Here is a 24763-nt window from a genome sequence, read left to right on the forward strand (position 1 = left end):
TACCTTGGGTGTCAGATATTGCTTTATCACACTCCTATGAAGAAGGACTTTGGGATGTTTTATTGTGATAAACTAGCAGAGGTCCATAAAACATTTGCGGTGAAATTATCATCTTTATTGCAACGGTACTTCTTTAAATCCCCATCCCATGCCATTCTATCCTTCCCATGCCATCCCTCTCATGCCATGCCATTCCATCCCCCATTCTTTCATCCCTCTCATGTCAGCCCCATTACTAAAGCCTTCCCTCTTCTTTTACTATTCCATCCCTCATTCCACACCTCCCATCTCCCCACCTTGGGCTATCCTGCCCACCCCACCCTCTCCTGTTACTTCCCCCTACTGCCCCACCAATTGTCATCAGGTGCCCAGAACCAAGGCTGGGGAGTGTTGAAAGCCAGGGAGCAGCAAGGGCTGGTGACCAGTAAATGAGGCGCATGCACCAGGCTCCACCACCAAATCAAACCACTGACCAATCAGAAAATGCAGAAAGGCTGAAACTGTGTTGTTATTATAGAAGTGCTATATAAATGCAAGTTGTTGCTGTTATGAACAGCTAGAGCATTCAAAAGCCTGCAAAATACACACAGTTCAGAATCCTGAAAGGAAAAAGAGGGAAAGCCACATTATCATAATCAAAGACTCTTTGGATGGTGGTGACCTGTAGATAGAATTGTAATGAAAATATAGTTATGCGCAAATGGTGACTCTGCACTATTTAATCAGCAGCCAGTGTTATGCCCCTAGATTAGCAATGCCAAGCAGCTGTGGCAGCTCACAGGAGACAGCACAATATCATCTTGCCAACCAGGTTTAGAAACAGAGACATTAGACCCATACAACAGCAAGTACTGCGGATGCTGGAAATTCAAAATGAACCTGCAGGGAAAGGGGGGAGGGGAGGAAAGAATAAATAGGTAAGTCCATGATAGGGTTGAAAAACAGGAGAGATTAAATGCCAAAAGGGATGATTGTGAAATGCAAGAAGAGGTGGTAATGGGACAAATAAAGAAACAAAAAATATGTCTAGAGGAGGTGTAAATTGGAAAGCAGAATCATCACCAACAGCTGCCATCCAACAGAAATGATTGAGGTTATGAACTGAAATTGTTGAACTCAATGTTGGATCCAAAAGGCTGTAAAACACCTATTCAAAAGATGACGTGTTGCCGTTTGAGCTTACATTGAGCTTCATTGGAACAGTGTAGGAGGCCAAGGACAGAGTGGTTAGAGTGAGAGTGGAGCGGAGGATTAAATGAGAAGTGGAAGCTCGATGTCTATATCTGTGCACAGGTATTGCAAAACACCTTCTTTTACCTCCTACCTTCTTACTGTCCAAGACTCCAAATACACCTTCCGGGTCACACATCAATTTTACTTGTAGTTCTTTCAATTTAGTATACTGCATTCACTGCTCATGATGCAGTCTGCTCCACATCGGGGAGATCAAATGCAGGCTGGATGACCGTTCAGTTCGCAAGGGTGACCCTCCAGCTTCCAGTGGCCTCTCAGTTTAATTCACTGCTCCACTCCCACTCTGACCACTGTCCTCAGCCACCTATACTTTTCCAATGAAGCTTAAAATAAGCTTGAGGAACAGCACCTTGCATCTTTCAATACAGCAAGTTACAGCCTTCTGAACACTGAATTCACCATTTCGAATCATAATCTCTATTTTTGTCTCATTGGCAGCTGTTGGTGATGAATTTCTGCTTAAACCTCCTCTAAACACATCTTTTCTTTCTTGTCCTATTTCCATCATCCTTTTGCCTTTACCATTCACCATCATCCCTTTTAGTATTGGTAATATTCCACCCATTAACTCAGCTTCTCTCTCCACAGATGCTGCCAGATGTGCTGAGTATTTCTAGCATTTTCTGTTTTTATTTGATAATAGGCCCCTGTTAGTTTAGCAAGTTAGTCCATTCTCATCCATACCAAGCAGAAAGTTTCTAGGTTCAGTCCTCCAGTTTATGCTGGTTTAGCTGAGTTTAGCAATAGAAACATATTAAACTCATCAAAACTATAGCACAGAAGGTCATTCAGCTCATTGCTATTTACTCTAATTAAACATGTGTGTCTGTGTGTGTACATATCTATGTGTATTTCTGTGTGTCTGTATTTGTGTGTCCGTGTGTGTGTAACTGTATCTGTGTATGTATTTATGTGTGTGTATTTTTGTGTATGTGGGTGCATCTGTGTGCATTTATATGTATGGGATGTGTGCATCTCTGTGTATGTATCCGTTTATCCGTGTGTGCATATCTTTGTGTATGCATGCAAGTGTGTGTCCCACGATATTGTGTACCAGCAGGAACAGCTTGACTGTAATTCCCCGATAGACAAACCACCTGCTAACAGTGTGCCAAGACTCATATATTAACAACAAACTCTTGGTAATGGCCATTACACCTAGAAACTAGAGGCTGCTTGGTGCCATAGAACCTTACCCCAATAAAGAGCCAAATCCTTCAGGAGAGAAGGCACAGTGACAACTAGGAAAAGAAAGGAAAAAAAGTAAAAAATATTGTAGAGACTAATAAGAAAAATAAAGAGATATATGAAATGAAAATATCAAAGAGCATAGAAGAAAGTAAAATATTCCATTAAGTACAGAATTAACAAAAGGAGAATTAAGACAGAGACAGGGCTGCTAAAGGATGAACAAGAGGCGGTACTGAAATAGCAGTGATAGATACTTTGCCCAGAATCTTTACTCTTGAGCAGGAATGCAGCAAAGTGAGTGTAATGCCCATGGGGACCAGCAACAGGCAAGTTCAACCTACATTAACAACCGCTCCTCAATTGCTTACTGCTTGCCAACATCATGACCAAAATGGCTGGGAAGTTGACAAGAAGCAGCTTTAAAATGGAGCTGATTTTGCCCTGGCAGCCTTCCTTACAATTCAGGTTAAAATCACAGATCAGGTCTCAATATGTCATTGGAGCCCTATCTACATAGTTAAAGAAGACTGCACTGCCTCGGGACAAGTGTTCATGCCACCTGCAATTGCAGTTGATCAGATATGGGCGTAAATAGAGTGGATAAGTTTACCCCCTTCCTCTTCTGCCACTTTAACTGAAGTTCAGTTGTTGGGTGGGGGGGGGGGGTGGGCAGGGGGAAAGGGAGAGTCAACTTTCAAGTCTTCATTTTCACTGAAGGGACTAATAAAGAAGAAATAATAAAGTGGAAGAAATCAAGAGGAATATTTCAATAATTAAGACAAAAGGAACAGAAACACTAGACAAACTGGCTGACATAAATTGTGGATATCCCAAGGAATTAGAGAGGTAATGTTAATTTTTTATTAAAACTTGGTTAGACCACAACTGAAGTGCCTTGTGCAGTTCTGGTCTCCATACTACAAAAAAAATTGAAGCACTGGAGAATGTTTATCAGGATGTTATCAGAACTGAAGGATGCAATAATGAGGAATAATTAAGCAAGTTGGATTTCTTTTCCCTGGAAGAGAAGAATGAAAAACGTCTTTAAAATTATGAGGAGTTTGATAGGGCAAGAAATTGGGCTTGTTTGTGGCTATCTTTTGGGTGTTATGAGTATCTTTAAAGTTCTGTGTGGCACTCATAGATGCTTGTGGGGGAGTGAATAGCGCCGTATGCCATATTGGTGACAGCACTGGTTCAAAAGCATAGTAAACGTCAGGAAGTGTGCAGAACAGATAGATCAAGACATCAATGTGATTTTGACGACCAGTTATTTTCCAGCTTACACCCTCACTTAACATCGCACAGCTGAACTTGTGTTCAACAGCAGAAAGGACACCTACACCAGCACTATTTAAAGGGGATCATCAACTACTTTCAGGTTAGTTGCTGGTTGATTTCTTCTGGCTGTTGCGTTGATTCTAGAAATGTTTGGTGCTTTCTATAGTTGTTTGAAGTTGAACATTTCTACAGGGAGCAGTGTGGCAGGTGCCTATCAAGTTCCTGCTGTATTCAAGGCTTCTGCACAAACCAGTTGCTCCCAGACATGGGTGCACTCGTAGGCATTCCCCTTGGAATACAGCATGACTTGGAGGATGAACAAAGGTCATGCAGATCACAACAAGCAACTAGAAAAGTGAGGCAGAGGGGGAGGACAACTCTCAGCAAGAGGCCACATACACCCAGGGGCTTTAGGGAGCAGTTCTCCTACCTAAACCTCAGTGAGGAACCATATATGAGATGTCTGCGCTTCAGTAAAGCCCTCCTCACTGAAATCTGCCACCTGTCACAGCCAAAACTACAGCATCGGAGCAGGGCACGGAACACATTGCCAGTGACTGTGATGATGACTGTGGCTATGAACTCTTATGGGTCTGGTTCCTTCAATATCTCACAATTTACTGTCCATTCTTGCGTAAGGGAGGTCAGTGCGGCTCTCTACCCATTTGTAGCTAAATACACTTCATTCTCTCCTCATTTGGCCAGAGTGGACTGGGAGCAGCTACTTTTAGGTAAATCTGCGTCAGAGCAGTGGGACTCATTCAAGAAGGAAATAGGGAGAGTGCAGGGCTAACATATTCCAGTAAAGATAAAGGGTGGGACCGACAAATCCAGGGAACCCTGGAGGTCGAGGGATATACAGGATTGGATAAAGAGAAAAAGGGAGGCTTATGGCAGATACCGAGGGTTCAAAACAGCGGAAGCCCTAGAGGAGTATAGAATGTGTACAGGGGAACTTAAAAAGGAAACTAGGAGAGCAAAAAGGGGGCATGAAAAAACATTGGCAGGTAAAATAAAGGAAAATCCAAAGTTATTTTACAAGTATGAGTAAGAGGATAACTAGGGAAAGAGTAAGGCCCATTAAGGACCATAGTGGTATTTTGTGTGTGGAGCCAGAAGACGTAGGTAGGGTTCTACATGAATACTTTGTGCCAGTGTTCACAAGTGAGAGGTATGGATGGGTATGGAAATCAGGCAGAAGGACTGTGATATAATTTTTTTAATTAGCATAAAAAGGGAGGAGGTACTAAGTGGTCTGGCAGGCTTAAAAGTAGATAAATCTCCAGGCCTGGACGAGATGTATCCCAAGCTGTTGCGTGAGGCAAGGGAGAAGATAACAGGGGTGCTGGCAATAATTTTCAATACCTCTCTGGCCACAGGAGAGGTGCCAGAGGACTGGAGGACAGCCAATGCGGTACCGTTATTCAAGAAGGGAGGAAGGGATAAACCAGGGAACTACAGGCCAGTCAGTCTAACCTCAGCAGTGGGGAAACTATTGGAAGTAGTTCTGAAGGACAGAATTAATCTACACTTGGTGAGGCAGGGATTAATCAAGGACAGTCAGCATGGTTTTGTTAAGGGGAGGTCATATCTGACCAATTTGATTGAATTTTTCAAAGAGGTGACCAGGTGTGTAGATGAGGGCAATGCATTTGACATAGCCTACTTGAACTTCAGCAAAGCTTTTGATAAGGTCCCTCATGGGAGACTGATAACGAAAGTAAGAACCCATGGGATCCAAGGCAATTTGGCAAATTGGATCCAGAATTGGCTGAGTGGCAGGAAGCAGAGGGTGATGGTCAAGGAGTGTTTTTGTGACTGAATGCCTATGTCCAGTGGGGTTCCACAGGGGTAGGTGTTGTGTCCCCTGCTGTTTGTGGTATATATAATCGATTTAGACTTGAATGTAGGAGGAGGGTTGATCAGTAAGTTCGCGGATGACACGAAAATTGGTGGGGTGGTAAATAATGAGGAGGATAGCAGATTACAGGAGGATTAGATGGGCTGGTCAAATAGGCTGATCAGTGACAAATGGAATTTAATCCGGATAAGTGTGAGGTGATGCACTTGGGCAGGACAAACAAGGCACGGGAATACACGATGAATGGTAGGACTCTGGGAAGTACCGAGGATCAGAGGGACCTTAGTGTGCATGTTCACCAATCCCTTAAGGTAGCAGGACAGGTAGATAAGGTGGTTAAGAAGGCATATGGTATACTTGCCTTTATTAGCCGAGGCATAGAATATAAGGTTATGCTGGAACTGTATAAATGCTGGTTAGGCCACAGCTAGAGTATTCCGTGCAGTTCTGGGAAGGATGTGATTGCACTAGAGATAGTGCAGAGGAGATTTACCAGGATGTTGCCTGGGCTGGAGAGTTTTAGTTATGAGGAGAGATTGGATAGACTGAGGTTATTTTCCCTGGAGCAGAGGAGATTGAGGGGGGGACATGATTGAGGTGTATAAAATTATGAGGGGCATAGATAGGGTAGACAGGAAGGAACTTTTCCCCTTGGTGGAGGGATCAATAACCAGGGGGCATAGATTTAAGGTAAGGGGCAGGAGATTTAGGGGGGATGTGAGGAAGAATTCTTTCACCCAGAGGGTGATGGGAATCTGGAACTCACTGCCTGAAAGGGTGGTACAGGCAGAAATCCTCATAACATTTAAGAAGTATTTGGATGTGCACTTGCGATGCCATGGCATACAAGGCTATGGGCCTAGTGCTGGAAAATGGGATTAGAATACTTGTTTGACCAGCACAGACTCAATGGGCCGAAGTGCCTTTTTCTGTGCTGAAGATCTCTATGACTCTCTTGCCAAAGGGGAATAGGCAAGGCGGACATCCAGTTTTGCTAGGATCACAGCCTTGCCCGGGGTGCAAGATGCCATCAACTACATGCAGAACACTTTGCAGACACTATGGGATCTATTTTCACTGAGCCAAGATGACTCAAGAGCCATTTGAAAATGGTGGGCAGGTCCTGACTCCAGGTTTCCCGATCCCATTTTCAGCAGTGCCTTTAAAGGGTGCAGATTCAGGTCAATAGCTCACGTCCAGCACTCAGAACCTGGCCTGCTCATTGCAGAGTTAGGTATGTCCTACTCCTCCACAGTTTTCATGGAAGCAGGCCACATTTTTAAAGAGTCATGGTTCATGGCGCCTCAGAGGAGTCATGAACCCTAGTCAACGTGAGGGGATTACTCTTGTCTGACAAAACTGTTCACTATTCAAAAATCATCCTGGAATGCAAAACACACAGGCTTCTTTTCCTACTGCAAACCGTCTTCTTAAATCCCTCTCCCTTGTTCCCTAAACCCTCACCTCCATCAACCAGTGAGATGGGCTCACCGATTTCTTTATCATTAAGATTTGAGACCATCTGGTCAGCTTCCTCTGCTCCTTTTCCTAACCCAACAGACCAAACATTCTGTAAGATTGCACTTGCCCAACACTCATCTTTCTCTAGTTTCTCTCCTTTCTCTTCTCAAGCCCTCTCCAAGTTCATCTTGTCCATGGGACACACCTCCTGTTCTCTCGACCATTTTCCCAACAAACTGTTGAACACTCAATTTCCCATTTTGGCTCCCTTGTTAGCTGACATTGTTAACAATTCTCTCTCCTCAGGTATTGTCCACCTCTCTTTCAAATCTGCTGTCCCTCTCCTCAAAAAAAAAAATCCTTGTCCCTACTGTCCTTGCAAACCACTGCCCCTTATTCAACTTCTCCTTCCTCTCCAAAGTCCTTGAACCTGTTGTTGCCTTGCAACTTCATGGCCATCTTTCCTGGAACTCTCTGTTGGAATTCTTCCAATCATATTTCCTCCCTGTTACAGTAGGGAAATAGCTATCATTAAAGTCACAAATAACATTCTAAATGAGTATGACAAATTTAAACTTTCCCTCTTCATCCTTTTTGACCTGCCTGCAAGATCAAGAGTAGACTGATGGGACGGTAATTGGCTGGGTTGCATTTGTCCTGCTTTTTGTGGACAGGATATACCTGGGCAATTTTCCACAGTGCCAGGTAGATGCCAGTGTTGTAGCTGTACTGGAACAGCTTGGTTAGGGCGTGGCAAGTTCTGGAGCACAAATCTTCAGTACTATTGCCGGAATATTGTCAGGACCCATAGCCTTTGCAGTATCCAGTGCCTTTAGCCGTTCTTTGATATTATATGGAGTGAATTGAATTGGCTGAAGACTGGCATCTGTGATACTGGGCACCTCTGGAGGAGGCTGAGATGAATCATCAACTCAGCATTTCTAGCTGAAGATTGTAGCATATGCTTCAGCCTCATCTTTTGTACTGAGGTGTCTGGCTCCCACATCACTGAGGATGGGGATATTTGTGGAGCCTCCTCCTCCAATGAGTTGTTTAATTGTCCACCACCATTAGCAACTGGATGTGACAGGAACTGCAGAGCTTAGATCTGATCCGTTGGTTGTGGAATCACTTAATTCTGTCTATCGCTTGCTGCTTATGCTGTTTGGCACGCAAGTGGTCCTGAATTGTAGCTTCACCAGGTTGACACTTCATTTTTAAGAATGCTGGGTGCTACTCCTGGCATGCCCTACTGCACTCTTCATTGAGCCAGGGTTGATCCCCTGACTTGGTGGAAATGGTAGAGTGGGGGGTATGCTGGGCCATGAAGTTACAAATTGTGGTTGAGTACAATTCTGCTGCTGCTGATGGCCCACAGTGCCTCATGGATGCCCAGTCTTGAGTTGTTAGATCTGTTCGAAATCTATCCCATTTAGCACAGTGGTAGTGCCACACAACATGATGGAGGGTATCCTCAATATGAAGACAGGACTTCATCTCCACAGCACTGTGTGGTGGTCACTCCAATTGATACTGTCATGGGCAGATGTATCTGCGGTAGGCAGGTTGGTGAGGATGAGGTCAAGTATGCTTTTCTCTCTTGTTCGTTCCCTCATCCCCTGTCGCAGACCCAGTCTAGCAGCTATGTCCTTTAGGACTCGGCCAGCTCGGTCAGTAGTGGTGCTACAAGCCACTCTTGGCGATGTACATTGAAGTCCTCACCCATAGTATATTCTGCAGCCTTGCCATCCTCAGTGCTTCCTCCAAGTAGTGTTCAACATGGAGGAATACTGATTCATCAGCTGAGGGGTGGGTGGTACATGGTAATCAGCAGATTTCCTTGCCCATGTTTGACCTGATGCCATGAGACTTCATGGGAAGTGAAGTCAATGTTGAGGACTCCAAGGGCAACTCCCTCCCGAGTGTAAACCACTGTGCTGCCGCCTCTGCTGGGTCTGTCCCAAGCAACCATCATCTGGTTTGAGGTGGTGGCTCAAATACCAAGGGACCTGTGGGCTGGTACAGAAAAAGGCACCTTGATTGGTACTGGGCATTCATCTGCATGATGTGCTGAGCATGGTTGCACAAACTGCACATTCACGGAGTGGAACACTCCCGGGTTGCAGTACAAATCTGCAATGTGGCGGCAGCAAAGTCACATACGTGCACCCTGGGGAAGCCCACTACCCCAGTGAAACCATGTAAACCCTCTGCCTTCTTCTATCTCGTCAGAGAGAATAGAATGAACTTCCCTCTCCTGACATAAAGTGCACTAGCCATCTACCTCGCATTGCATGGAATGGTGAATTGGGCGATGTTAGAGATGTCACCCACTCCAACCTGGAAAGATGCGAACACAAAGAAATTCAGAACAATGATCCCCTCCACAGCCACAGGCAGTTCTGTCCCTACCCTGCTTTGAGGTTGCAGGTCTATGCACCTCTTCAAGGACCCTGGGTGAATAAGGCCTCCTGCTGAGAAGCCTCCTCTCCTCCTCCCTCTATAAACATCTTGTCCTCTTCTTTGTTGCCTCTGCTCCATCACCCTGTCATACTGCAGGTCAAGGGGGGTGGTAACTACATCACTCATGACTAGGAGCAAGTGGTCTGACCAGAACCCTTTAAGTTAAAAACCAAGCCTTTTTCCACGTCAGCATCACTTCCTCCCTCCCCATTAACTTTAAACAACCCTGCAAACCACCAAACACTTCTACATACTCAGACAGAGCCAGTAGAAATTAATCAGCAACTAACTTGACCGTGTTGATCCTTTTAAATGGCACTTCATGGGTGATCCCGCCACTGAATTTAGCTTAAGAGAGGGTGTTAGCTGGAGTGTGAGCTCAAAAACGGCTGCACTGGCATCAAATCAATCTTACTGATGTCACGATCTGCCTACTCCATAAACTTCTGGCACATGTTTCTAACACTACATTACTGACTTCCCCAAAATGGCACCTGGCACGATTCACACTGTAAGTAGTGCAGACTCAATTTAAGACCAAAATGGCACTGATAGTGCTGGTCTGAGTGCTACACAGCCAACTTTTACAGCTTATGCCTCTATTTATAAAGCCAATTGGATCACCTATGCTTTTGAATAGATTTGCCAGCTTATCTGTCACCTTCAAAGATTAAATTCCCAGGTTTCTCTGCTCCTGCAGCCCCATTAACATATACCGTTTACTTTATATTGCCTATTTCCATGCTTCCTCCTAAAACAAATCATTTCACACTTCTCCGCATTGATTTCTATCTGCCATGTCATGCCATGCCATTCTACATCCTCTTGAAGCATGTTATTATCCTTCTCACCGTTTACTACATTTCTGAGTTTCGTGTCATCTGCAAACATCGAAATGATGCTCTGTACACCCGTGTCCAGGTTGCAAATACATATCAAAACGGTTTTCTAATATTGACCCCCTGGGGGTTCCAACTATATACCACCCTCCAGTCTGAAAAACAACCATTCACCACCACTCCTTACTTTCTGTCCATTAGCCAGTTTTGTGTTTATGCAGTCATTGCTTCATTTTTACCATGGGCTTTAATTTTGCAAACAAGTCTATTATGTGGTACTTTGTCTGGTGCATTTTGAAAGTCTAGATACATACATCAACCACAATAGCTTAATCAACCCTCTCTATTTCTTCAGGTAACTCAATCCTGTTTATGTATTGTAAATTCTATTAATTCTTTGGAAATTAATCTCCCTCACAGCTGCCAACTGTAGGTGTTATAACAAAAAGTGCAGCAACAACTTTGTGTACACTTTGGATGCAGACATGAACCTTCACATTCAAATAGCTCACTGATCTAATACCAGAATTACTGGTTCATTACCTGCAATTTCCTGGCCAACTTGCCCTTGAATTTGAAGTGCAGTGGAATTTATCGATGTTCTTTGGCTCTGGAAGGCAAGTCTACTTTTTGCCGCAGGAAGCCTCGAGATAGCACCTAGACCTAATGGTGGCCTGAGAGTCTTAGGTAATCTAGAAACAGCTGTATATGGTGCAGAACTCGAGCTCTCTTCAGGAACTGAAGCCACATTCTGCTCAGAACCAATTCGACCAGGAGCAAGGGTTTCTGGCTAAAAATGAGCAAAAAGAAAGAAATTAAGTTTTACTTAACCCATTGTCGCATAACGTCTACAATTGTATCAGTTTAAGTAAACAAGCAGATTGGTGTGACTTTTATTCTGTGACAAACCAATCTGACTATATCAACATTTAACAGAATGAACAGACTATCGAATAATGCCCCTGAAACACCACAGACATTAAAGTAATTTTTTAATAACATAATGATATAATGTACAAACATACATATATGCGAATTAAGAGTAGAAGTAGGCCACTCGGCCCCTTAAGACTGCTCTGCCATTTAATAAGATCATGGCTGACCTGATTGTAACCTCAACCCCACATTCCCACCTACCCCTACAACCTTTCACCTCCTATCATATCAAGACTCTATCTACCTCTGCCTTAAAAATATTCAAAGACTCTGCTTCCACTGCCTTTTAAGACAGTTCCAAAGACTCACGAACCCAAGAGAAAAAAAATTCTCCTCATCTCTGTTTTAAATGGACAACCCCTTATTTTTAAACAGTGACCCATAGTTCTAGATTCTCCACAAAAGGAAACACCCTCTCCAGATACACTTTGTCAAGACCCCTCAGGATCTTATATGTTTCAGTCAAGTCACATCTTACTCTTCTAAACTCAAGCGAATACAAGCCTAGCCGTCTAACCTATCTTCATAAGACAACCCGCCCATTCCAGGTATTAGCATAGTAAACGTTCTCTGAACTTCTTTCAATGCATTTATATCCTTCCTTAAATTAGGAGTCCAATACTGTACACAGTACTCCAGATCTGATCTCACCAATGCCCTATATCACTGAAGCATAACCTCCCTACTTTTGTATTCAATTCCCCTCGCAATAAATGATAACATTCTATTAGCTTTCCTAATCATTTGCTGTACCTGCATTCTAATCTTTTGCGATTCATGCATTAGAACACTCAGATCCCTCTGAATCTCACAGCTCTTCAATCTCTCACCATTTAGATAATTTTTTCTTTTGTTTTTCCTGCCAAAATGGACAATTTCATATTTTCCCATAATATCCTCCATTTGCACCCAGAGCCGCAAGCAGGAGAGCACACAAACTTTCAATAGGAAGTTTGGTTGAATATGCCATGGCTAGACCGAACTTGCCTGCCACCTTCAACAATGCTGACTGGTGGTTTACCGATGGGCGCCGTGCGACTGCTTCATCAAGCGTAGCTTGCGGTTGGCGGATACCGCTGTCAATCCTTCGTCGTCACCCAGAGGCTGATTCCCTTCTGGCTCCGGATGCCAGTGAGGATGTGCATGCAGGGGTGTCTTGGCCCAGCCACTTAATGGTCCGTGAGTGGGGTGCATTCTGATTCCATGGGTGCAGAGCAGCACAAGGGCTTTTTTGGGGTTTGCTAACAGTAAATGGATGCAAGGGACAGGTTAAATGGGAGGGGACTCAAGGGATATGAAAACTGCACTCGAGCAATTCGGAGAAAACTGTCCGAACAGTGGGACATTTAGTGAAAACTGGGCCTGTCCCGGCAAAACGAGGGCGTCTGGTCATCCAAAGTTTGGTGTGCGCAAATTGGCTGCCACGTTTCCTACAGTAATTACAACAGTACAACAGTAATTACATTTCAAAAGTACTTCAGTGGCTGTAAAGTGCTTTGAGATGTCCGGTGGTTGCGAAAAGTGCTATATAAATGCAAATCTTTCTGATATTTAAACCCTACAGAGCTCAGGCAGGTGGGAAGTTAAACATGTCCCGGTTACTTAGCTCCCCTGGAGCTGCCAGGCTGACTGAGATTTTAATCTGCTCAACTGAGCAGGCAGCAAGGAGGCCCACTTTAAGTCGGCAGATCTTTTCTTATGCATGTCGGGTCCAGATGGCAGCATTGGTACCTTACTGAAATTTAACTCAGCAACGTAAGCAGGAAGTTGGAGTGAGTTTCTCGCTAGACCAACATAGTGCCAGGAAGAGAAATGAGGCCAGTAGGTAACCTTTTTTTAAAATTTTCCTTTTATTTTTCTTGTGGAGCCAGATATTTCCCTCCTTGCCTCCCAAGGAAATGTACGGCCTTCCCTGCCATGGACTCATGCCCCCACCCCACCCCCCCCCCACCGCCACGAAGGAAAAAACCAGTTCGGACCAGTACTCTTATTTTCCAGTTTATACTGGCGTTCCATTTTAAGGTATACAAGACCAGTTCGGACCAGTAGTCTAATTTCCCAGTTTTTACTGTTTTTTCCTTCTGGGGGTCCACTGCTACCACCATCCCCACATCCCCTCTCCACGACTGTCTTATCACCAAATCCCACACAGGATGGCCCCAATAGCCAATCCTGCCACTTAGCTGTTCTCAGTCAGCAGCCTCCAAGTCATGTGATTTTCCACCACTCTTTGCCACTTACTGCCCAGAATGGATAGGAAGTTATCTGGCAGGAAAACTGACCTGGTCTCAGTCTGCCACGGGCAGCTGATAGTTACAATTAAGACCTTTGTTTCTGTTCAATAAGCAGGGTATCAGGCAAGAACTTATTTGCATTAAGAAATATTGCTGTTTTTCCAAAATATCGCATTTAAACTTAATCAGACTTCTGCAGTTGGTAACCACTCTGATGTTAAACTGGGGCCAGGATTTTACAGTTGGCGTGCGGGGGCGGGCCTGACACACCGGCACATAAAATGACGAGTGATGACGTCGAGCGTGCGTCCCGACATCATCGCACTGTCTTGCGACATGTCGTTCGGCGGGTGTGCACCAGAGTCGGCTGCGTGCTCACCAATGATTAAAAAGCCTAGTAAGACTATTAAGGAGCTAATTAACTTCAAATTTACACTGCCCATCCAACCTAATGGTTGGATCCACGAGCGGGATGAGGTTTCCTAAAACTTTTACAAATTGAATAAAACTTTTCATGAAAAATAAAAACATGTCCCATCTCATGTGGCAAAGTCACATGAGGGGACATGTTTCATTAAATTTTTATTGCATGTATTTATTTTTTTCAAAAGTACTTTAATCTCCCTGAAGCAGGTCCATGCCTCAGGGAGATCGAAGCGCTCTTTCGGGCGCATGGATGAATGAGTGCTGAACCCGATTCTCCCTACTCCCCCCTCCAGCACAGGTAGCACTCAGCGCTATCGCTCACGTATTATGCTGGGCAGGCCTATTTGGACCGCCCATTTAAAATGGCAGCGCGGAGCCAATCGCAGGCAGCGATCGGCTCCATGACCGCCCCCACCCACTCCCACCCAGCCCATCCGACGCGGGAAAAATTCAGGCCTGGGCAATTTATGACTTACTTATCTGGAAACCACCATTGTTGGATAATGGGAAATCAGTGTCCAGATCCTGAAAAACCAAATGAATTAATGGGGAGAATTTTCCCCATGTCGGGCGGGCCGTGCGGGAGCAGGCTCGGGCAGGTGTGGACCCAATTGGGTCCGTGCCGCCATTTTACGCGGACGGGCCAATTAAGGTCTGCCCAGCATATTTCTCAACTCCCGAGGATAGCGGGAGTAGGCGGGCAGCGGCGGGCGTACACAGATCGCCAGGTCCAATGGTGACCTGGTGGCCTGTTTAAATGAAGGCCTGGCAGTCTTTGCAAGGCTGTTCATGATGGCCAGGAGAAGAGCACATCAGAGGGCTAATGTGCATCACGCAGGTCCGGAGGGTAGGCCATTGGGGCAGGCCAGGCCGGATGGTAGGCCATTGGGGCGGGCCAGGCCGGATGGCAGGCCATCAGGGCAGGCCAGGCTGGAGGGTAGGGCAGCAGGGCAATGTGCCTCTCGTTTCTCAGACGAGTGCCTAGCTGCCCTCCTGGAGGCGGTGGCAGCGCGGCGGGAGGTCCTGCTTCCGAGGGGCTGTCACCTGCTTGACACAAGTGTGGACAGCTGATTGGCAGACTCCGCAAAGATCACCTCCGACCCCTAGGAAGAGCCGGAGGCATAGAAGTTGAGGGCAGCTGTGGCCTTTAGAGCCACTGGTTTGGGATGTCCACCCACACAGGTTGCGGAGATCTCAGGCCCTATCATCTGACAAATGGAGGTGACTGTCTCCCTTGAGAGTCGGAGCCCCCTTCGGCACTGCACCTCAGACATATTGAGGTAGTTGTTTGTCGCCTGTATACCCTGGCAGCAGGATTGCGGCGTCTTCTGCGTCCCCTTCCACCTTGGACTTCCTGTTGGCCAGTACAGTAGCGGCATTGAATCCTTCACGGCATGTATCCCTCGCTGGGTCTGCCAGCAGATATTGACGGTGCCCAGTTCACCCTGAGAGGGCTAGCTAGGATGGGTTCTGCATCTGCAGCATGTGACGCTGGCACGCAGAGTATAGAATGGGGGTGAAAGTCAAAGATCTGTACCTACACTTAGTACTGGAACTGGGAAGAATGTCAAAGTCAGGGTGCTAACATTCTGGGAGGGGAGCTTCCAGTTGGCGGGGCACCAATCCATCTGCTGGTCTTTGCGCTCCACGTGCTTGTGCTTCCTTGCTTAACAAAGTAACACTTTGTGGTGCCACATGTGAAGGAGGCAGCATTTGGGCAAAGGCAGGGTGGGGGAGGGGGACAGCCCTGGCTTCTCTAGGTGAGTGTGCGGCAGCTGCGGAGTGATGAAGAACTGGAGTTCTGTAATGTCCCACTCTGGCTGGGTTGGCAGGGATGCGAAGGGAATCCAGGTGCAGGCTGGACTAATCAATGCCCCTCTCTCCTTTTCAGGAAAAGGCTGTGCACAATGCGTCGGAACAAATGCGGACTGGTGGAGGGCAGGCCCTGTTGGCGATCCTGAGACCTTTTGACCAGCAGGCCATGGATCTGGGTGGCGGTGAGGCTGGGGTGCTACGGGGTGGTATGTTTGGTGTGCACTCAGGTCACCATGTGTGTCCCAAAAGCCACGGCACTGCTGAATGCTCAGTGACTGAAGTTAGCGATGTGGGTTGGCCATTGATTATGGAAGGATGAGCGCATAATGATTCGGGGGAGCGGCATGCAAATTGACATTGTCTGCACTGTAACTAATCAAATGTCCTTGTTCTTCCTTTCAGCATCACCGGAGCAGGGCCGAGAGGAGGAGGCAGAGGGGCCAGCTCTCACCCCTGAGGGCCCAGAGGAAATCCACTCACCAGCGTCACACCATCTCTGCCAGGCAGGCACCAGCGCAGATACTAGCACCTCGGCAGGAATTAGATCTTTGGCTAGTGTCCCGGGGCACAGCGGTGAGGGCACTTCACACTCGCTTGAGGTGCGGGCAGAGACAGAGAGTTCCCAGGGCGCCAGCAGTCAGAGGACTGCTGGGAACCAGGTACATGCTCGGTTGGTGGCTGATGATGTGCCTCTGAAGTTGTCCGTGAGGCAGCAAACTCTGGAAGTGCAGCAGGGTATGCGGGATGATCTGGCGGAGATACATGAGGCTATGTGTGGCATGGTGCCCATGCTTGAGGAGTCCACGCAGAGCATCACTGATGCAATAAGCGTCATAGCCGAGCGCCATGCTTCCTCCATGGAGAGAGTGGCGACTCTTGTGGAGAGGCTCCTCCAGGAGAACAATCAGGGCCTCCTGGGGTTGCGCTCAGACCTGCAAGCCCTCACAGCAGCATTGACCTCAGCTGGTCATTGCCCGTGTGGGAAATGGTTTCAGCACCAAGTATCCCATCTCGGTGCCCATCCATCTACAGTGAGCAGGGAGGTCCGAAGTGACTTCACGTCAGTGCAGCAGCTGCCAGTCGTCTCTGCGGGCTCCTCTCAGGGCGCTCTGGATGAGGGCAGCAGCTCCTCTGCCCTCTGCCAGTGACCATGGCATCTGATGAGGCTGCAGCGACTAGGGAGAAGCCAGCTTTGGAACTGGCTACTCCCTCCCAGGCGGGGCCATCAAAGGCTCCACGGGCCAGAGTACGTCCGCCAAGGTCATCGAGGCCAACAGGACGGCACAGTGAGCAGGCTGTCTCGGAAGCCAGTGCCAGCCGAGGGACAGCACCTAGACCTAGCACCTGTAGCGTAAATTTAAAGCACCTTAGGCACACCACGGGTTTCTCACTGGTGCTTTTATGTTGGCCCACAGTAGTTTCTGGAAGACTTGGTGTGATGTTCAACACCTTTTTTTTTTGGTTTATGAAGTTACATTTGTTCTCTCATTAAATTTTGATATGTTGCCATGCCTCAGGGTGATTCCTTACTTCTGCAAGTGGACGGGAACCCATGATGTTATGAGTGAGTTGTTTGACATTGAGCTTTATTGACAAGGGCCTGAGATAATGTTACTATCCAGGCAAATTTAGCACTCAGGTATCGAGTATGGAGCCTGCAGCCCTGGTGTGTGTTGGAGGTCCATCTGTGTTGGGCTAGCTGAAGGCTCTTTGGATTAAGGCCTCTTGGGTGTCCCTGCCTCCCTGGAGTATGCCCGGGTCAGCTTCTACCCCCTCAGCATTTCCCAGGGCGTGCTCATCCTTGGACTCACTGCTGGACTCATCGTGTGCATCTGGAGCAGCTACGTCCACGTCTTCCTCATCCACTGCGTCGCCCCTTTTCCAGCGCCAGATTGTGGAGAGCGCAGCATGCAACCACTATCAGCGACACACAATCTGGGGGTTATTGGAGTGCGCCCCTGAGCAGTCCAGGCATCGGAAGCATATCTTGAGAAGACCAATGGCTCTCTCTTGTGGAGCCATGGCACCTATTGTACCGCTGCTCAGCTTCTGTTCTTGGATGGCAGAGAGGTGTCATGAGCCACATTTTGAGGGGATCGCCCTTGTCACCCAGCAGCAATCCATCAAGCCGGGCTGGAGCACTGAAGAGCCCCAGCACCTGGGAGTGTCTGAGGATGTAGGCGTCGTGGGAGCCGCCTTGGTACCTTGCACAGACTTGTAGAATCTGCATCCTGTGATCACACACTATCTGCACGTTCATGGAGTGGAAGCCCTTCCTGTTGATGAAGGCACCGGGCTCACCTGCTGGTGCCTTGATGGCCACATGTGTACAGTCTATTGTACCCTGGACGCGGGGGAAGCCAGCAATAGCTACGAAGCCTCTGGCTCACTCAGCCTGGCTGGCCTCGTCCCAGCAATAGTGGATGAAAGTCAATGCACGCCTGAACAGAGTGTCTGTAACCTGCTTGACACAAGTGTGCACAGCTGATTGGGAGACTCCGTAGGATCACTACCGACCGCTGGAAAGAGCTGGAGGCATAGAAGTTGAGGGCAGCTGTGACCTTTAGAGCCACTGGCATGGGGTGCCCACCCACACAGGTTGCGGAGATCTCTGGGCCTATCATCTGACAGATGGAGGTGACTGTCTCCCTTGAGTGATGGAGCCTCGTTCGGCACTGCACCTGAGACATATTGAGGTAGCTGCTTCACCCTCTGTATACCCTGGCAGCAAGATTGTGGCATCTTCTACGGCCCCTTCCACCTTGGACTTCCTGTTGGCCCTGTGCCCCTTGTGCCTGTGCCTCCCCTCCCAAAGGTGGCTCCCCTGGAGGCTGAATGTGGACTCCTGGCCTCCTCCCTCTTCTGGCCCTCCCTTCCGCCTCAGAGGCGGTGCCTCCAGTGGAGAGCACAACTTCCATTCCCAGGCTAAGGGAAGACTTCCTGAAAGCTGCAGGCTCCAAAAATGATCTTTACTCCTGTCCAAGCAGCTGGTGTGAGTTTTGAAGTATTCCTGCTCACAGAGGCAGGTATCAGTAACTTTCACACTTAAATACCTGAAAGATAACATTCATGACCCCACTCACCCCTCTTATCCCACCCGTGGATGAGGTTTATACAAATGTCTCCTACTGGCCTGCCCGTTGTGCCCGTGCAATGTCCTGAAGATCGCACGGGCCCCGAAAAATTGCCGACAATTGCTGCCTCAAGCGCTTTAATTACATGATTAATTAATGGCAGGTGCACATCGGAGAACATCGCGCACCCGCTCATCTAAACATCGCGATGGCACGCGGTGACGTCGGGACGCTCGCCTGACGTCACCACGCGTCATTTTACCTGTCGGTGTGCGGGGCCGGCCCTGCACGCCAATGGGAAAATTCTGGCCAATAAATTTTTAAGATACTCAGTTGTGTATTTTGCTGGTTACAGCAAGTGTTCTGCTGTTGCTAAAGTATTTAGCAAGGGCAGACAGCGCTACGCTTTTGTATCAATATCACAAACAGTGGTTGATGAAGGTAATATAAAATTGGCAATGGAACAAATTCTTCTGCTTGATTTTAAATTTATGTGTTGAAGCTTTTACTAATAGGAGAGCAGTTTTGCTCATGTTTTAAACTGCTCAAAATGGCTTTGGATAAAATGGTGGGTAATGGCAAAGAATATTCTGAAAATAACCACATTAGCAGAGACAGAATGTACAATAAACAATGTGAGCCTGTTGTCAACACTGTCACAATTTTCAAGACAACTTTTCCATGACAAATTCATTTGTATTCATTGCATCAGCTATGTAACTTCATCACTCTAATAATTGTGGAATCCAGCTCTGGGGCAGGATTTTATGGCCTGCAGGTGGACGCACGCCCCACCCGATCAGGTGTAAAATAGCGCGCGATTACGTCAGGCGAGCATCCCGATGTCATCATGCACTTGTGCGATATTTCAGTCGGCAGCGCACCCACCGACAATTAAGAGGGCTATCGAGCCCATTAAAGTTTCAATTAACTGCCATTCTTCGCTGCCTGTCCAACCTTACGGTTGGCGGACAGGCGAATTGGCCAAGCGGCCTTTAGATTTTTTAGGAAAACTCATCTGTGGGTGGGATAAGGTTTATGTCATTAATTTAAAAAAAATGTTTTGACAAAATTTTTGTTATGTTTACGTTCGTGTGAGTCAGTCCTATTTGGGGACATTTTTTCCCGATTTTCAAAAGCTTCATTTTGGCTTTTAAAATTCTTCAGCTCCCTGAGGCAGCTCCCTGTCTTCAGGGCTATCCCGTGCATGCGCAGACTTTTGTGCTCGCACTCCTCTGACCCCCCCGGCCCAAGCAGCGCTGGGCTTCTCAGTGTGCCTTTCATGCTGGCTGACCGTTAATTGGCCAACCAGCATGAAATCGCAGTCGAGGACCGATTGCAGGCAGTGGGCTGTTTCCCGGCCGCTCCCAGGCCCGCCCGCCGCGCCTGCCCGCCAACCCGAATATCCAGCCCCTGCAGTTTGGAACTGAACTCTCACAGTTCACTCAAAATGCTTTCTGAATTTTTCTACCTGCCATTCTTTGCACAGTTATTAAAATTTCCAGGCCCAAAATAATGGTGCAACATAACTAAAAAATTTAATATTTCACAATAACATGGTTAAATTTGTTTGTTGATTTTATTTTTTGCATCTTTTAATGTCTTTACATTTTTAATTGAAGGCCTCATCCTATCTCAAAAACATGGGTTTGGAATCGGCATTTTTGCCCAGGGCTGTGAGTTGAATTTGAATTGTGCAATCCGCACGTGTTGTGCACCTAATGTCCCAGTATACATTAGTACCATTCATTCAGTTATACTGAAGAAATATTTTCCAGCAGCTTTATCAATAATCTTGCAAAATGATTTTAAGAAAATCTAGGGAACACATTTTCAAAAGCCTCACTAATGTAAATTTTATATTGAGCTTTTTTTTTAAAAGGCTGGGTGGAATTTTCTGTACTTATTTTCCGCTGGAAAGGTGGGACCATTTGCAGTCAGGAAGAAAAATGCTGAAGAAGTGGCCATTGCCAACGCTCTTTCCCAGAGCCATGGTATTAGGACCCTGCCTCCAGGTTCCCCAACCAATCAGGGAGGGTGGGCAGGAACATGCCCTGGATTATCAGAGAATCATAGAAAGTTTACGGCACAGAAGGAGGTCACTTGGCTCATCTTGTCTGCGTCGGCCAAAAAAAAAGAGCTACCCAGTCTAATCCCACTTTCCAGCATTGGGCCTGTAGCCCTCCTAGCTTACAGCACTTCAGGTGCACATCCAGACAGCGTTCATATGATACAAGGTTTTCTGCTTCTACTACCCTTTCAGGCAGTGAGTTCCGACTCCTGCCACCATCTGGTGAAAAAGATTTTCCTCATCTCCCCTCTAATCCTTCCACTTTAAATCTATGCCCCCTGGTGACTGACCTCTCTGCTAAAGCAAATAGGCCCTGCCTATCCACTCTATCCAGGTCCCTCACAACTTTGTACATCTCAATCAAATCTCCCCCAACCTCCTCTTGTTCCAAGGAGAATGACACCAGCCTGTCCAATCTTTCCTTAATTTTCCAGTCCTGGCAACATCCTGGTAAACCTCCTATGTACCCTCTCTAGTGCAGTAACATCCTTTCTGTAATGAAGTGACCAGAACTTAATAAAAAAGGATGATTTTAAAAAAGATGATTTCCTTAACTTAAACTTAACAAATCCATGCTGACTACACTTGATTAATCCGTGCTTTTCTAAGTGATAGTTTATCCTGTCTCTCAGAATTGATTCCAATAATTTTCTTACCGCCGAGGTTAGACTGACTGGTCTGTAATTATCTCCCTTTTTGAAGGAAGGTACAATGTTAGTAGACCTCCAACATTTTGTCATAATGGGTCCACAGCATGGGTTACAAGGGCTCACCAGCACTTGGATTTTTGAGACTGTAACAACCACGGGAATGGAGAGGAGGCCTGGGGAGCAGATCCCCAGGTCTCTCATTTTTACATGGAAGTCCTGCTCTGAGATCTGAGGGGCTGCAGTGAGATGGTATGTCCCGAGGATGAATAGGACAACTTTCCACCTAAGCAAGCATGGATGGAACTGGCCAAGAAAATCATCAACAGGAGTGTGATCCCTCTAAGAATGAGACAGTACACCAAAAGGATCAAGGACTTCAGGGGGACGGTTAAAGTGGGTAGCTTAGTGCTTTCAGGTGCCAAATCCCACACTCTGACTTTCCCAGTATTCTCCTGCACAGCACTCCTCACACTTTGCAACTCCACTCATTCCTCTCTCTCCAAGCAACTCCTCACATTCCCATCTAAGCAGCCAACACTCAGACTTCCCTCATACTATTGCCCTCTCGCACTGAACCCTCACAACTACGGTTCTTCCCTCCTCTTCACACAAGAACACAGCCTCCTTTCTGCTTTCTCTCCTTACAGGAGAGAGCACACAACTTGACAAGAGGCAGAAATGCAAGTGGCCCTCCAGTGACAGGTACTTTATCGGCCACAGGCAATGGGTTTTGAGCTCCACTGGGTAGGAGGTCAGCTCCAGGAGGCTGCAGATTTTAGCATTGATCTGCCATGAAAACCTGAACCTCCTGGGGCACTCTTGCTCAGACAAGTCAAGAGAGCTGATCCTCCTTGTGGACCCTGTGTGGGGGTCTCATCTCCTCCCAGCTAGATCTCTGTGTCCATCCCCTCTGCCCTGTGGAAGGGCATGCAGGTGGGGAGAAGGCAGCTGGAGCTGCTGCTGCCTGATGGTGTTGGTGATGACCGTGATTGTGTTGCTTCTGCTCATGACCCTCAGATGTGGAAGGTGGAGTCGCATAAACTGCTCCCATATGCCGAGTTGGAGGCTGGCAGCAAGGAAGTGCAGCTGAAGATAAGTGAAGGCTGGACAGGTGAACTGTCTTCCAACCTGTCAAGCAGTATGAGTAACTCTCTAGGGAAGAAGTACTTTGAACATCAGCCTCTCGCTTGACCATGGCTAGAGCTCTTCACAGAAACACAGAATTGTTACAATGCAGAAGGAGGCCATTTGGCCCATCGTGTCTCCAAATGAGCAATTAACCTAGTGCCATTCCCCCACCCTCCCCCCATAACTCTGCACAGTCTTCCTTTTCAGGTGCCTCGATTGAACCTGCCTCCACCACACTCTCAGGCAGATCCTAACCGCTCACTGAGTGAAAATGTTTCTCCTCATGTCGCCATTGCTTCTTTTGCCAATTATTTTAAATCTGTGCCCTCTCATTCTCATATTTTCACCAATGGGAACAGTTTTTCCCTATCTACTCTTTTCAGACCCTCATGATTTTGAATACTTCAATCAAATCTCCTCTCAACCTTCCCTTCTCCAATGAGAACAGTCCCAATTTCTTCAATTTATCTATGTAACTGAAGTTCCTCATCCCTAGAACTATCCCCATGAATCTTTTTTGCACTCTCTCTAATACTTTTACATCTTTCCTAAGTATCGAAATAATTAAATAAATGGTTTAAGAATTTATTTAAACATGAAATGGGATATGTTTTGATATTTAGGAAAAAAGTTCTATTTAATAAAAGCTAGGACTGGACACAATACTCTGATTGAAGCCGAACAGGTGTTTTATACAAGTTAACATTACTTCCTTGCTTTTGTGCTCTATGTTCCTTTAATAAATGATATTCTATGTTTTTTCACCATTCTCTCAACCTCTCCTGCCAACTTCAATGACTTATGCACATATACACCCAGGTCCCACTGCCCCTTTAGAATTATACCCTTTATTTTATATTGTCTCTTCGTGTTCTTCCTACTAAAATGAAACACTTCACATTTCTCCACATTGAGCTTCATCTGTCACTTATCCGTCCATTTCACCAACCTGCCTATGCCCTTTTGAAGTTCTATCCTATCCTTCTCACAGTTCACAATACTTCCAGGTTTTGTATCATTCACAAAAAATTTTGAAACTGTGCCCTGTACGCCAAGGTTTAGGTCATTAATATATATCAGGAAGAGCAAGGGTCCCAACACGGACCCCTGGGGAACTCCCACGACAGTGTAAGAGATCAAAGGCTTCCCAGCTTGTCAGTTTCATTGACGAAGCTCTTCCCGCTGTGCACTCTCCTTGGTGACCTGGTGAGTTGCTGACAGTTCAGGAACTAGGGCCTGAATTTTTCAGGCGGCGAGTGGGCTCGGCGGAAGCGGGCAGTCACAGAGCCAATTGCCGCTCGCGATTGGCTCCGTGCTATCATTTTACGCGGTGGACCAATTAAGGCCCGCCCAGCGTAATACATGAGCCGTAGCGCTCAGTGCTACTTGTGCGGGCAGGGAGAGAAGGGAGAGTCGGGGCCAGCGCTCTTTCATGCATGCGCGTGAAAGAGTGCTTCAATCTCCCTGAGGCACAGAGCTGCCTCAGGGAGATTGAATCAATATCGAAATAATTAAATAAATGATTTAACCATTTATTTAAACATGAAATGGGATACGTTTTGATATTTAGGAAAAAAGCTCTATTTAATAAAAGCTTTAGGAAACCTCATCCTGCTCGTAGATGAGGTTTCCTAAAAAACACGAAGGCCACTTGGCCTTTTCGCCTGCCCACCAACCTTAAGGCTGGACCGGCAGCATTAATCACTTCAATTACTTTCTTAATGGCCTTAATAATCCGTTTACATATCAGACTCCGGTGTGCACCCGCCAAACGAAATATCGTGGGACTATGCGATGACGCTGGGGTGCAGGCCCGACATCATCGCGTGTCATTTTACACGTCGGTGTGTTGGGCCTGCCCTAGGTCCCCTAGCTGGGAAATCCAGAGCTGAGAGTTAAAACAGCCTTTAATTGACTTCTTAACTCTCTTCATTACTTATTCCAACAGGTCCAAGGGGTTTCCCACTCACCTTCAATGTCGTCCCGCAGAAACCCAGAAGAGGGTAGACGTCAAGATCCCAACGCAATGACAATCCCAGGGGATTTAACTCGCCGCACACATGCAAACTGGCCTCCAAT

At 46.7% G+C, this 24763-nt stretch overlaps 1 protein-coding gene across 1 annotated transcript in view; it reads right to left on the reverse strand.

Moving 5' to 3' along the window:
• Positions 1–24763, reverse strand: part of LOC144682737 (microtubule-associated tumor suppressor candidate 2-like) — a 563465-nt gene that overhangs the window by 308541 nt on the left and 230161 nt on the right. Inside the window, exons 4-5 of the mRNA XM_078545375.1 lie at positions 10894–11140; positions 2451–2495 (exon numbers count right to left, since the gene is read on the reverse strand). Coding sequence (XP_078401501.1) covers positions 2451–2495; positions 10894–11140 — 292 coding nt within the window. The remainder of the gene's footprint in view (positions 1–2450; positions 2496–10893; positions 11141–24763) is intronic.

The sequence above is a fragment of the Cetorhinus maximus genome, chromosome 7 (assembly GCF_964194155.1).
Source record: "Cetorhinus maximus chromosome 7, sCetMax3.hap1.1, whole genome shotgun sequence".
In the NCBI taxonomy this organism is placed as follows: Eukaryota; Metazoa; Chordata; class Chondrichthyes; order Lamniformes; family Cetorhinidae; genus Cetorhinus; species Cetorhinus maximus.